A 13,699-nucleotide genomic window follows, 5' to 3' on the forward strand; every position below is an offset into this window, starting at 1 on the left:
TAAAGGAACAACATCGCCTCCGGTCAAAATCTTTGTCAAAAGAAAAAAAAAATCCTAAATTGTCCTGCCAGGTTAGCCATCAAATTATATTCTTCGTTATGCAATCTCTCTGAGAAACTATGTACAAATACATAAAGACGTTCAAAGCTTTGCAAAAATAGCTCACATTTTCCAAAGATAAATTAAGGCAAAACATTTTTTTCATTTTATTCCTGCACATTCTAATTTTAGAAAAAAAAGCCTTTTCTCACGTTGATCCAATCTTTATGAAGGTCTTATTGTTTATTATATCACAGCAAAACATCTGCTATTTCAAACTCAAATATCTGGAGCCATTTCCCCACAAATCCGATCAGCGTAGAAGACGCATTATTCCATTATATCAGGCTTTATGCTGCTGAAGCCAGGTTCTGCCGCATCCGAAAGCGTGCGTTTTATTTCGCAATTGAATACCAAGAAAGCAATACGTAAGAGCATTTCTGTCCAATAAATAACAGCAATATCAATTCAAACGGTACAAAGCACCATACAATGGAAATTAAACAGCCGTAAAAGAATCAATATGATCTGAAATAGAGGCAGGAACTGACACGCAAATATACTATGGGCGCTGTTAAGCCCCTTTATGGCAATGGCCTAGTTTGCTACTTACCTACAAACCCGCTGCGCTGTGAGAGTCACCCCAGAATTCAGACAGACAGAAACAGATACTCAACCTTTTTGGTAATAAGAACTGCTTTCCTGCATTTCTTAACTGTCATACTGTCATCCTTCACTCGAGGGAAAGAAGCAAACGTTCAAAAGCTCTGAATTTCAGCAGGATTTTCTTCGAATTTGTCCTTTTTTCCAGTGTTTTTACTTGTCTTCATAGGTCTGCCTATGTCTTCCCTACTTAAGATTGATAGGTTGATCTTTTTGGGGGAAAAGAACTGTGTCATTTTAGTCAGATAAATAAAAATACATATATTCATACTGTACTCTATACTGTATGTCCCACTTCATAGCCTCTTTATGGATTTCATTTTAATAAACTAAGTTGAAACGGATCCTTGATCTAATAGTGTAAGTCAAAGCTTTTTATCAAACATCACTGCAACAAATACAAAGTCTAAATGCGTCACTGCACCAGTGGAGACCAAAATGAATCTCCCACGACACATATTAATGGACAAATATGAAGCTTACTCTAAATACCAAGAAATAAAAATGAAGTTTCAGTCCTGTTCCCCACAAATGACTAACTGCATTCCATTAAAGGTTATAACATAATAATAATGTCATGTAACCCTACCTCTTCTAGAACTAGAAATAAGACACCATGACATCACCATTATACCAATAGATACATAATATTTTCATTTGCAGGGTTTGTTTTAAAATAAGATATTGTGAAATGTAATACGATTATACTGTTCTTATTCCTTCTAATAGTCTGAACTGCATTATACCACCGCTAATATCTACAATATAAGCCAAATCCCACCCTTTAATCTGCAATAGACGGTGTCATCAAAAAACACAAAACATATCCTTGCATGCTAATTAATGACGGATCTCATGAATGCCGCAGCGTTGATTACGATTAAGACCCCAGTCGGCCTGATGAAAGCCTGACTACACGCATCACCGCTGTTGAATTTTACCTGCACTATATTAAAGTAGATCCGACAGTTTAAAAAAAAAAAAAAAACCCCCAGAAAACAATCAACCCTAAAGCATCACCTGAAAACACATTTCGGCACATCAGATGTGTCAGGAATGAGTGAAAGCATTCCGGACACTTGACGCCTTGGGAATTTCGCAGTTCCTTCGTCTCCCGCTCAGAGCAGGGCGGAGGACAAAGGACAGGAAGAGGACAATTCCTTGTTGTGTTACATTTCGATAATTATGCAAAGCGTAGCCGAGCCTCGATACTCGTCTTTTGTCATAACGTTATGGCTTTCATTAACGGAGGGCCAGATAAGAGCGGATTCCATGAATGGCATTAAATTCTTCATGACAAATCAAAAGTGCAAAGGTATGCGGGTGGTTTACTCCTTTAAAAGCAAGCAGGGGAAGTATTTTTCTTTCCTTTTTGACAAAACCAAACTGCTGTTGCCGGGGCGAAAGAAGAGAAAGCTAACAACCCCCCACCCAATGACACAAACTGGGCAGACGCAGACACAGGCAACATTTTTAGCACAACATAATGTAAATATTTAGCTTCTCCACTTTTGGTCATCTGGCTGTTTATCCGTCTCATTCTGCGGGGGTTGGAAGGGCTGCCTGCAGCATACAGTCTTGTAGGGAGAAGGTTGGGCTGCCACTGAATCATTAATACAGTTAATCACTTATTTCTGTTTGCCAGCTCTTGCAGGCACACGGGGGCTCGATGAATGATTAAAAAAGCGGGGGGCTTGTGATCACTTAACTGTCACTTTAATGCAACGTGGGGTCTGCTCGGAGACCTGGGAACACAGGGATCTCCAACAGAGCGCCAATAATAAGGTAACGGTCCCGTTACAGTGTCTCCCTCCCATGTTTTATGCATTCGAGACGGAACCCAAAATGGCAGGCGTCACTTACCAGCGACAAATAACACATGCACAATTTAAAGATATTTGGAGAACATTTCACAGAAATGGTAAATCAATAATTAATAAAATTGCTGTTTGAGGGGGGGATATTGCATCTACACAGCGATTATTTGGAATAAGCTATCGATTGATCCTTTGTCCAACAAGGCCAATACTCCTGAGTTTTTTTTCCCATTTTCTGTGAAGGCATGGTACGCTTACGCGACTGGCCTTGTGACCTTGGAACAACCATTTGAGAACAGAAAGAGCGCTCGATGTTGAGAAGGCTGGACTGAGCCGCTGCTATGACATGTGGCCAGTGTTCGGAGAAAAATAGAAAAGGACGAGACCCCCGGTATGGCGGTGGCTTTGTTCTCATCTTCAAAGGCCAAGGCCCTCTCGCTCGGTTCAAATGAGCAAACAACAAATTGCAGGAAAATGGCAGAAAGCAAACAACGGATCAAAACGTTCGCGATTTTCAACTGCTATCCAAAGCAATTATAATTAATGGAGACGGTGCTTCAGATGTTTGCCGTCCCCGTGGTGTCGAAAGAAGGCGGGAAAGAGCAGCTGTGAGCGTGCATGTGTTTTGCGTGTATGGTGAGTGTATAGTGTGTGTGTGTGTGTGTGTGTGTGTGTGTGTGTGTGTGTGTGTGTGTGCGTGTATGGTGCGGGCATGTGTGTGAATGTGTGTGTGTATGGTGTGTGTGTGTGTGTGTGTGTGTGTGTGTGCGTGTATGGTGTGTATGTGTGTGTGTGTGCATGTGCGTGTGTGTATGTGTGTGTGCGTGTGTGTGGTGTGTGCATGTGTATGATGTGTGTGTGTGTGTGTGTGTGTGTGTGTATGTGTATGTATGTGCATATGGTGTGTGTGTGTGTGTGTGTGGTGTGTATGTGTGTGTGTGTGTGTGTGTGTGTGTGTGGTGTGTATGTGTGCATATAGTGTGTGTGTGTGTGTGTATGGTGTGTATGTGTATGTGTACATATATGCATATGGCGTGTGTGTATGTGTGTGTATAGTGTGTCTGTGTGTGTATGGTGTGTGTGTGTGTGTGTGCGTATAGTGTGTCTGTGTGTATGGTGTGTGTGAGAGTGCACGTATGCATGGTGTGTGTGTGTGTGTGTGTATGGTGTGTGCACATAGTGTGTCTGTGTGTATGGTGTGTGTGTGTGAGTGTGTGCGTATGCATGGTGTGTGTGTGTGTGTGTGTGTGTGTGTGTGTGTGTGTACACGGCATAAGGGCAGCGGGGGGACAGAGTGTTGTCAGCTGTGAAAGTCCCTACCTGACAGGTGCCCCTCGGCTCTGCGCCGGCTTGAGCAGGACTGTCACCGTGCTGTCCGTCTGATTCAGGGGGGTCTCCTGATCATAGCCGGGCATGTGGGGGGCTGCGGAGGGAAATGGAGCGAACAGGGCCGATGATTATCCACACCCAGCTGCTTTACCTCACACCGGTCCGCCCCGTCTTCAATGGCTCACACATACTCACACACAGGCTCGCCTGTGTACAGGACGGAATTAAAACCGGGGCACGGTGTCAAACAAAATACAGCCTTAACCCTTTCAGTCCCATGAGTGCCTTTTCAAAATGGCTGCTGTACTATTGTTTTGAGCACCTATTAAAACCTTAAAAAATGTTCGCAATTTTCCCAAACAAAGCCAAAACCCCCATGAGTGGAGCCACTTCATAGTGTGCGTGGGACTGAAAGGGTTATATATATTCAAGCTTGTGACCCAGACGGCATTGTAATTCCGGTAATTTATGGCACATTCTGGAAAACCAGACCACAAGATACATTTCTGTGTGCTCGGTGTACATTAACACAAAGGGAGAAGTTGCGGTTCTCACCCGAAATCTTTGTGGTGAACTGGGTGATGACGGGTGGCCCGTAGCCTTTGACGGTGCTGGCCCGGATGGTGAAGGAGTACGTGCTGCCAGGGTAGAGGCCCACGAACATGTGCGAGGTCTCGTTGCTGTGCTTGAACACCTTGCCGCTTTGGTTGGAGAGGTCGAACTCCGGGTCGAAGGAGCTGACCGCCTTGTAGGAGATCTGCCAGGGCAAAAAACAAATCCCATTGACTGCGCAAACTCAACCGGGCAGACATTTTGTAACACAAGGCGGGCAAAAAATCTGTATAAAAGAGCCACCAGAACAGTTGAGCTACTACATGAAAAGCATAAAGGTTCTCAGTTCTGTGTGTAAGCCAGCTTTGCCAGGGATGGTGGTCCCCAAACAGTCACCGTCTGGGCTCAGAGCCAATCAAGATCAGTTCAGAAAAGACTGCAGGTGAGCTTCTCCCAATACCGTGGAGAGACTGGCAAGGCTGTCATTATAAAGAGCGAGCTCTTTTTGTTGTTTCATTTGATTCCTTTCCCACTTCACTTGAACGCCAGATTAGAGGCAGGGAATTCTGAAAAGGAAAAGCACTGAAGCAGCAACGTGTTTTCTCCTGCTTAATATAACTTTATCAGGCTTCTAAAAAGCTTAATTTAAATAAATCATTCGGCTCATAATGGAAAGCCTCCTTTATTATTCCATTCTGATTCCAATTAAAGAACACAAAGGGAGTTTTGAGCGTGACACAATTTGTATCCGTCAGGTGTAAAACGCGTACGGCGTTCTTCATTAGTCTAGAGTAATGCATCTGTGAAATTTCAAAACACAAAATCATAACATTTCAGAGTGTTGGGGTGGAAGGAAATGGGAGTCTACAGTATTTGATACATTTGGTCATGTTTTCGTCATTACCAAGGCATGGAGCACAATGAGAGTCGATTCCAGCTGACAATAGACTTTCATCTACACTTTACAATCTACTGTAGATATAACAGAAGGAAAAAGGATGCTATCCACAATACATACTCTAATTCAGCACCGAGATACAGACCCTTTATTGATGCCAAAATACTGTAGTAAACAACACATTTATTCATGATAATCAAAAGTGATCAACATGAATATGTCTGTGTAATACATACAAGCATTGTTAGAGAAGACCTACTGGAGAAGACCTCAGGCTAAATCTAGCACTGAGGAATCTACATATGCAATTGTAAGGCACCACACATGTACTCACAAACATGAATGTCAAACAAAAACGGCACAGACTGGCTGCAGAAATCAGAGAAATTCAAATGAATGTATTCAAACTCGAGACGTTTCAGAAGGGGATGGCACTTCAAAGAATAAAGTATGTTTCAGAATACCATTAATATGTTAAAAACTAATGGTGAGAATAAATCTTTAATGGTCTAATGAGGCAGAAAAACTTTGATTCGTCCATTCTTTAAAAGACAGCATATCACACTTCTGGAACAAAGTTAAAAGGGACACAATGACAGAATGTAATTTTATAATGTGAATGTGTGACAGCTTAATTGGCGAATTTTTATAAATTAGGCTCTGCTACAATGATTCTTTTGACTGTGTGGAGTTCTGACATCGCATTGTGGGGAGTTCTGAAATGTACGTCAAATACAAATCAAATGCTCCAATAGACAGAGATGTTTGATTTTCAATGCAAAATGCTGAGACTAGAAGTCAAAGATCTGGTAAAAATACTTTCGCAAATCAGTTTATTGTAGTGACACCATTAAGGAAGTTTTCTAAATGTGAATGTGTAGACATGTTTATCAGATATGCGAAGACAAAATAGACTGAAACCCGTTATTTTTATCGAAAGCAAGGACTTAAGCATGGTCAGAGTGAAAGCAATAGCTGAAACCAGTTTTGATAGTATTGGCTAGAATTTCCCAGAGGTAGAAATTAGGTCTGTAGCTTAGGCTACTAGGTTTAAACTACAATTTGATTAGAAACCATTAGATACAAAACGATTCACAAAAACAAGTTTCTCCAATGTTATCGGAGAATCTGACTAGGTCAGTATTATTTGAGTAGGCCATTGAAATAATATAACAGCACATATAGACACATTAGCAGGACATAATTGTGCACGGTCGGCAGAAAATATATGTTTTCATTATTTCATATAGACAAAAACATGACATATTTGCTTATTCAGACACCAAGTAAAGATGCCTGGGGTATTGTTTCAATAAAACAATGTTTGTCAGTTAGACACATCACAGCTGTGTTACGAATATTACAGTATTAGACTGCAAAAAAAAAAAGTGTCTTCTGTTTACATTGTCAGTCTAACAATCAGGATTAGTGTCACCATCAAGCCAGCACACTCGATTCAGGCTTCCATCTGACATGGAACCTTCTGGAATGTTTAACCTCACAACGTAGAGGTTCTAAATAGAATGTACATTCCGTAAAGAAGTCGAAATTCCATGCATGCATATCGATTACAGCGAAAGTACAACAAAAAGCAGTTGAAGACCAACGCTAGACAGAATATGTGGACTAGATAGGGAGATTAATCCATGGCTCTTGCAGTGTCATAGAAGACAAGTGAGGAAAAACTGCAAGGGGAGCCATGGTCCGGTGACAAGCAGGCAGCTCCCGACTCAACCTAAACTGCCTGCAGCTCTGTTAAAGAAGTTGTCAGTTGATGTGTTAAACAACAAGTGATTAATCGTACACAAGTGAGTTCCTCTGTTTTTTGTTTTTTTTTGCTTCAAGCTGCCAAAGTAGACCCGAAGAGGTACATTCTATGGGTAAACATACTAGAAATGTAAGTCTCCTTTCTGTTTAATGTGCACCTATCTGCACCAGTGAAAATAACAAACAAGGAGATTGCTAGGTGAAAGTTTTAATGTACAATCACTATTTACTTGTTGAATTAAACAACAATATAAATAGTTTAATTTGCAAAAATATGCTATTTGTTCCATTTGACCAGTGGTGCCCAAAGTTTTGCCAACAATGTACATGCTACAAGGGTTAATAACCCTGGGCTGACATGAAGGTTTGACTCCTTAAAGGTCCCATATTGTACACCTTTTCCAGGGTTTTATTTTAGGTCCTCATATCCATAAGACAGTGTTTGTGCGGTTTTAAGGTTTTACCAAAAACAATCTCTATCCCGTTTTAAATGTCCATTCAAGCGGCTCATGAGCCATACCAAGAACAGGCTGTTTTAGTGACTGTGTCTTTAAGGCTCATTAATATCAATGAACATCTGTTCTGATTGGGCTGGCTAGCTCCAACAAACTTAACGCTGTCTGTGCTGAGTGTTTGGATTTGTTCTGGCTACAAGGTGGGCCATGCTGAAGGCGGAACATATGCAAATGAGCATATCGTTGTGATGTCACAACTTTATTGAAGTCCAAGCGGCTTGTTTAAATGCACATTTTCTTCATACGTATTGTGTGGATTTATTTAGGGAATGAGAGTTTTGATACTTTCAGTGTTTTTCAACTTTATAATCCACATAGCAAGGGAAATGTCATTTTCCACAATATGGGAACTTTAATGGTGCAAATCCCATTTTCCAAGCATGCATTAGGAGTACTCATACCCTTAGAAGACAAGGCCAAAATCAATCTTAATGTTACAGAGAGATCACCTTCATTCTATGTTAAGGCCATTTATTTACTGCATAGGGGGATGTTTCTTAAGATGACATCCACGGAGCTCAAGCTATTTTTCAATGGTTTGAGAATCATGACACCCAGTTACCAATATGCTTTGGCCTTCTCAGGTGTCCAATCAGGCATTTATGGGACATTATGACACCTGAGGTGGCTTTTCCAAATCCATCAACTAAGCAAGAGTTGATTGACTTTCTTGTGGAAAAGTGTTGTATTATTCCCAAGGAATTCCAGACACTACATTTGGTGGTCCAAGTGACTTTAGTAGGTACAACCTATTAAAGACAAGCATACTGGTATTGACTGGAATGTGCGCCCCTCAGAATGAAGGTGTGATGTGTCACCAACCATGGCTTACCTCATACAATGTAATTATGCCATAGGTCTGTGCTGGTTCTCGCCACTTGAGGGCAATCTTTTCTTCATAGGTGCTTCCCTGAATGGATTCCAGAGGCACCGCCCCTGGCACTAATGGAACAAAAGAGAAAATGTCATGCGGCTATTCCTGTTGTGGCAGCTACAGAGGAAATGATTAACATGACTTCCTGTTACCTGAAAAAAAGAGTTAGAAACAAAGACAGCATATTTTCAAACCATAACAATCACTTACCGGATAGTATGGCAAATAGCACCTTTTCAACAAAACAGTAGCCACTTCAAATAAAGAAAAATAGACTGAATTAACTAATTTCACACGTAATGTGGCTTTATTTTATTCTGTGATTAACAGATTATTGTGCAGGCTGGTCAAAGACTGGTTTTACAAAAGGATTCATTTCTTCTCATCTCTCTCTTTCTTTAAAAATACACACTCATTCTCACTCATGAAGAACTTTCAACATTCCCAGTTAAAAATATTGTCAATACTGCTAGTTTTTCAGTCATTTTTACAGCTCAGTGATAGTGAATTAAAGTGACACTGTTTGCCTACATTTTAGGTTTTATTTAAAGAGAAAAGGAACATCAGTGCCAAGGACATAACTATTCAGTATTCAAACACTGACTGAAAAAGTCCAACATTCAAAATCCTACATTTCCTTTTAAAAAAAGTAAAATACTTTCTCATTCTTTATTTGGTAAGAATTCCAACAAAACATACCAATTTCTTTCAGTGAAATTCAAAAGACATTTCTCAATGTTTAGTAACGGAATAACGATCAAATGTAGTCAGCAATCCCCTGTACATACCTTGGGCACCAAAAATACCAAAATAGTCTTATGTTATAATAACAACTTGTTATTTAGGTCACTAAATAGTCTAATGTCCAAATACAGGCCTGCTATTTCAAGACATTGAAATGTATGCAAATCATGTAAAACTAGACTGGTGTTATAGCACACCATTACCCCAAGCCTTCTTCTTTGCTGACAGTTCAATGATAACCCAAGACACCTAAATCTTGTGCTACTTCAAAATTTCTCCATTAATGATTGTAATGTTACTACAGACCAATACTCGAAATGCGTGTGAGGTCAAGAGCAACAGCATCACTGGAGGCGGTGGATCCGCCTGGGCATTCTGACCGCGCCAGAAGAACGGGCGTTCCTCGAAAACTCACCATCCTCATCGGTCAGCACGTCCAGCTCCTGGCTCTCCTTGACCCCCTCGGGATTGCGAAGGACGAGCTTGACGCTGACGTTGGTATACGGCGACAGGTTGCGGATGGTGTGCTGGGGGAAGGTGCTCAGGGTGTCGTAGCACACCTCCTCGCGGGTCTCCTCCTTGGAACCGGCCCGGTAGCGGTACTGGACCGTGAGGTTGTAGCTGTGGCAGCGGGTCACGTTGTATCCAAAGGGCTCCCAGCGTACGGTGATCTGCTTGGACTTGATGTCCACCACCTCCAGCTTCCTGGGCCCATGCATGGGGTCTGAGAGAGGAGATATGATCATTAATCACAAAATGGAGGGGGAACATTATTCTACATTACCACATATACATACAGTACATTACAAAGAGCTTACACACCATGCATATCTGCTGACATGGGCACTTTTTCAAAAGGCATTCTCACAAGGACAAGTTTTTGCTCTTTTGTTCAACAGTAAAATACTTGTGTCTAATTGGTATCAATGGGTTCTTGACTTTGTTTTCAATTGAAGTGAGTGGATCGCCTATAAGGCAGAGATGCCTTTAATGTTCAAAGCAAATATAATGGCAGTGCTGGATCAAGAGACATGGTGTGACACAGTTGTTTTCCGTTTTCCCTACTCCAATTCATTGTTGTTTTATTCATGTTTTCCATATCCAAATTCACATTTTACAGGAAGATAATTTGCTCAAGAGGTAAAAGCGGTCATCTGGCAGTCATAATGTTGGCAGTTCAATCCCACACCCTGGGTGTGTCGAAATGTCCCTGAGTAGGACACCTAACCCACAATTGCTCCTAACGAGCTGGTTGGTGCCTTGCATGGCAGCCAGTCACTGTTATATAAGTGTGTGTTAATGGGTGAATGGCATCAATTGTAAAGTCCTTTGATAAAAGTGCTATATAAAAGCAGTCCATTTACCATTTACCAAGAACAGATATCTGCTTCATCGGGCGAGCAGAACAACTGCACTCCCAACCTCTGGCCCACCGCCATTCGAGCATAGCTCCTTGTGCTCTCCCACAGATGTCCCACAAACCCCTGCTGCGACCCTGTACAAACAAGCATCCATCTCAGTGGCTCGCATGTAGCTCTGATGGACCTGGTGCTGATCCAGGAGGACCTAGCCTGACCGAACTAACGCCCCAGGCATCCTCTCCCTATCAGGACTCGCGTATCAACACCCCTGTGGGGGAAGGAGAGACGGCCAGAACACACTGTAATAGGATCAATTTCCATCCCAGGTTCAATTCACAGTCCATTTCTCTGGAACTTAACGCTTTTCCACTTACTGCTTGCAGCAGCCGCTACATCTCACACAGACAGCATTCACTAGACCCTAGGAGACACCAACAGGCAATCTGGCACCCAGAGCGAATCTGGTTAGCATTCTAATAGAGGACAGGAAACACAGGCTGGGGGTGTTTTTTTTTTTTTTTTCATTTTGTTTTACAAGATCCGCGCAACGGAGATCCCAAACAAGCAAAACCCTGTGAACGAACAAATGGTCCCAAAATATCAGTGTTTTGTCGGATATAATTCAGACTGGTAACCCACGATAAAGACATCATCCACGTTTGGTGGTGTAGAGATGAACAGTGTTTCCCTTTCTCACACTCGACATGGAGAAAATCATCACCACTGTCAATAGAATGATTGGGGCATGTATGTCAACAGTCTCAGGGGAGTCCTGCAATGATGAAATATCTCTGGTGTGTGAAAGAGCTTAGCAAAACACAGTCAGCTGGGCACTCATGACTGCCTATCTGATGCTATCTTCATATTTACATTCATGACATGAGGGATAGAAGATTACAAGGTATGTTTCCAGTCAGATGTAAGCTGATAAAAACAGCTAAGGGGGTAGTATTGGAAAGAACATTTCTGCACCACTGCACACCAATCATGCGGCAGCAACTAGATGCATAAAAGTGTGGTCAAGAGGTTTAGCTGTTTTTCAGACCAAATGTCAGAATGGGGAAGAAATGTGATCTAAGTGACTTTGACCATGGAATGATGGTTGGTGCCAGACAGGGTGCTTTGAGTATTTCTGTAACTGCTGATCTCCTGGGATTTTCACACATAACATCTCTAGAGTTTGCAGAGAATGGTGCGAAAAAAAGAAGAAAAAAAAGTGAGCAGCAGTTCAGTGGGCAGAAACAAGTTGTGAATAAGAGAGGTCAAAGGAGAAGGGCCAGACTGGTCGAAGCTGAGTAAGGTGACAGTAATGCAAATAACCACACATTACAAAAGTGGTATGCAGAAGAGCATCTCTGAACACACAACATGTCAAACCACTAAATGGATAGGCTACAGCAGCAGAACATGTCTCATAAATACCTAATAAAGTGCTCACTGAGTATATATTAGCCTGAACCAATTTAAGTTATGATTTTTTTGGAAAGATTTAATTGTTGAAGGTCCATTAAATTCATATGGCAATATATGAAGAAAAACAACACATTCCCATAAAATAACTGTGTGCAGGTTTTTTCACATTTTCACGATTCACAATTGTAGACACTACCAAGCAATTAGCTATTTAGCCCGCAATCTCAAAATCCAACAACTTTTTTACAAGCCAGGTAAAGCTTTAATTACCTGAGAAATTAATTTAATTCATTTTTTATTTATACATCGTTGCTTTGCTTAGCAGTTTGCGCATTTTATGTTACTTCAATTGCATTTGCATGTTAGTATATTTAATTATTATTTACAATTCCTTGGCATGAGCTTCATTGCTTTTTTGTTCATTTTGATTTGACTTATTATATTATTTTTTATTATTATACAAGTGTGTTTGTGATTTTACTTACACCCATTGTCGTGCAGTTGACTTGGTTGGTGGAGCATGGATGAAGCAGGGGTTGGGGTGCCCCAGGGGTGAATCTTGCCTAGGGCACCAAATGTGCTAGGACCGGCAGAGTGTAGCGCTACGCAGAACATTAGAGCGCCTCAGCGTGTGAAAAACGGACCAAAGCACGCCGTCGGGTCACCGCTGCCTCCATCCCGGCGCTGGCATTTTTGAAACCGCGGGACTACACGCTGAACAGGTGCGCGATGCGAAAATGCGAACAATGGCCTCCTTCTGTACCCATCTCCTTTGAAGCCTTTCCAGAGGGCCTGTGAAATTAGCCGAGCGTCGAGCACTTTGGGTGGAGAAAGTGCAGCGATGTGCCCGTCGCTTCCTGGCTTTGGCGCGGTTATGCCGTGGCCTGGCGCTTCCCCGGCCATTTTCCACGACTGTCCATATAAAGCCAGCCTGAAGCTGCCTGGCAGAAGTCACTAAACAGCTTTTGCAATCTCCCTTCTCGCTCTACCTCGGTCTCATAGCACAAAAGGCAGTGGACCCAATGACAGCTCTTTGGGCTTTGAACGGTGGCATGACACGTTTTATTCCCTTAAAATAGAGGGAATATGTATACAAATTCTTACAAGGGTCACCCATTGTGGACGTAAATACTGTACCCTCAAATTAAAGCTGACAGTCTGTACTTTAACCTCATATTCATTGTTTAATTTCAAATCCCATGTGCTGGAGTACGGAGAGAGAAGAACATAAATCGTACCTCTGTCCAAATACTTATAGACTGCAATGTATGTCCGTCAGCTGAACGCACAGAAGCCAAAGGTGCTTCAGAAACCGCTAGGCTTCAGAACTGAAGACTTCGGTATGCTTCTGATGTAGGCGAAGCGCTGTTAATGTGGCATGCGTTGTTCCCTCGTCCAATAGGCCGATGTGTCAGCCGGCACTGCTTTGATAGACAGCACAGCTGTATTACTGCCTGGTCTCCGAGCTGCTTATCCAGCTCCCCGAGGCTGTACAGTGAGAGGCCGTCCATGCTGGAGGAGGTATCCGATAGCAACCCGTAACCTTAAAAAGTGTAGCCAGAACTGTGGGCTTTGTAGCTCAGCATGCTTCTAACAAGTGTGGGTTGTTAAAACTTGAATATAGATGCACATACTTTTTATCTGTAAATATCTATATCTATGGGCCACTATCAGGACTAAACCACAGAAATATTGGTGAAGTGAAGCTTATATTCTTTGACTTCTGA

General features: G+C 41.9%; 1 protein-coding gene across 15 annotated transcripts in view; it reads right to left on the reverse strand.

The window, feature by feature from the left end:
* ptprma (protein tyrosine phosphatase receptor type Ma) overlaps positions 1-13,699 on the reverse strand; it is a 208,212-nt gene that overhangs the window by 88,597 nt on the left and 105,916 nt on the right. For all 15 annotated transcript variants that reach the window (XM_061237458.1, XM_061237454.1, XM_061237451.1 and 12 more), the window contains exons 8-11: positions 9,614-9,922; positions 8,413-8,522; positions 4,404-4,605; positions 3,840-3,942 (exon numbers count right to left, since the gene is read on the reverse strand). In XM_061237458.1, coding sequence (XP_061093442.1) covers positions 3,840-3,942; positions 4,404-4,605; positions 8,413-8,522; positions 9,614-9,922 — 724 coding nt within the window. The remainder of the gene's footprint in view (positions 1-3,839; positions 3,943-4,403; positions 4,606-8,412; positions 8,523-9,613; positions 9,923-13,699) is intronic.

The sequence above is a fragment of the Conger conger genome, chromosome 4 (assembly GCF_963514075.1).
Source record: "Conger conger chromosome 4, fConCon1.1, whole genome shotgun sequence".
In the NCBI taxonomy this organism is placed as follows: Eukaryota; Metazoa; Chordata; class Actinopteri; order Anguilliformes; family Congridae; genus Conger; species Conger conger.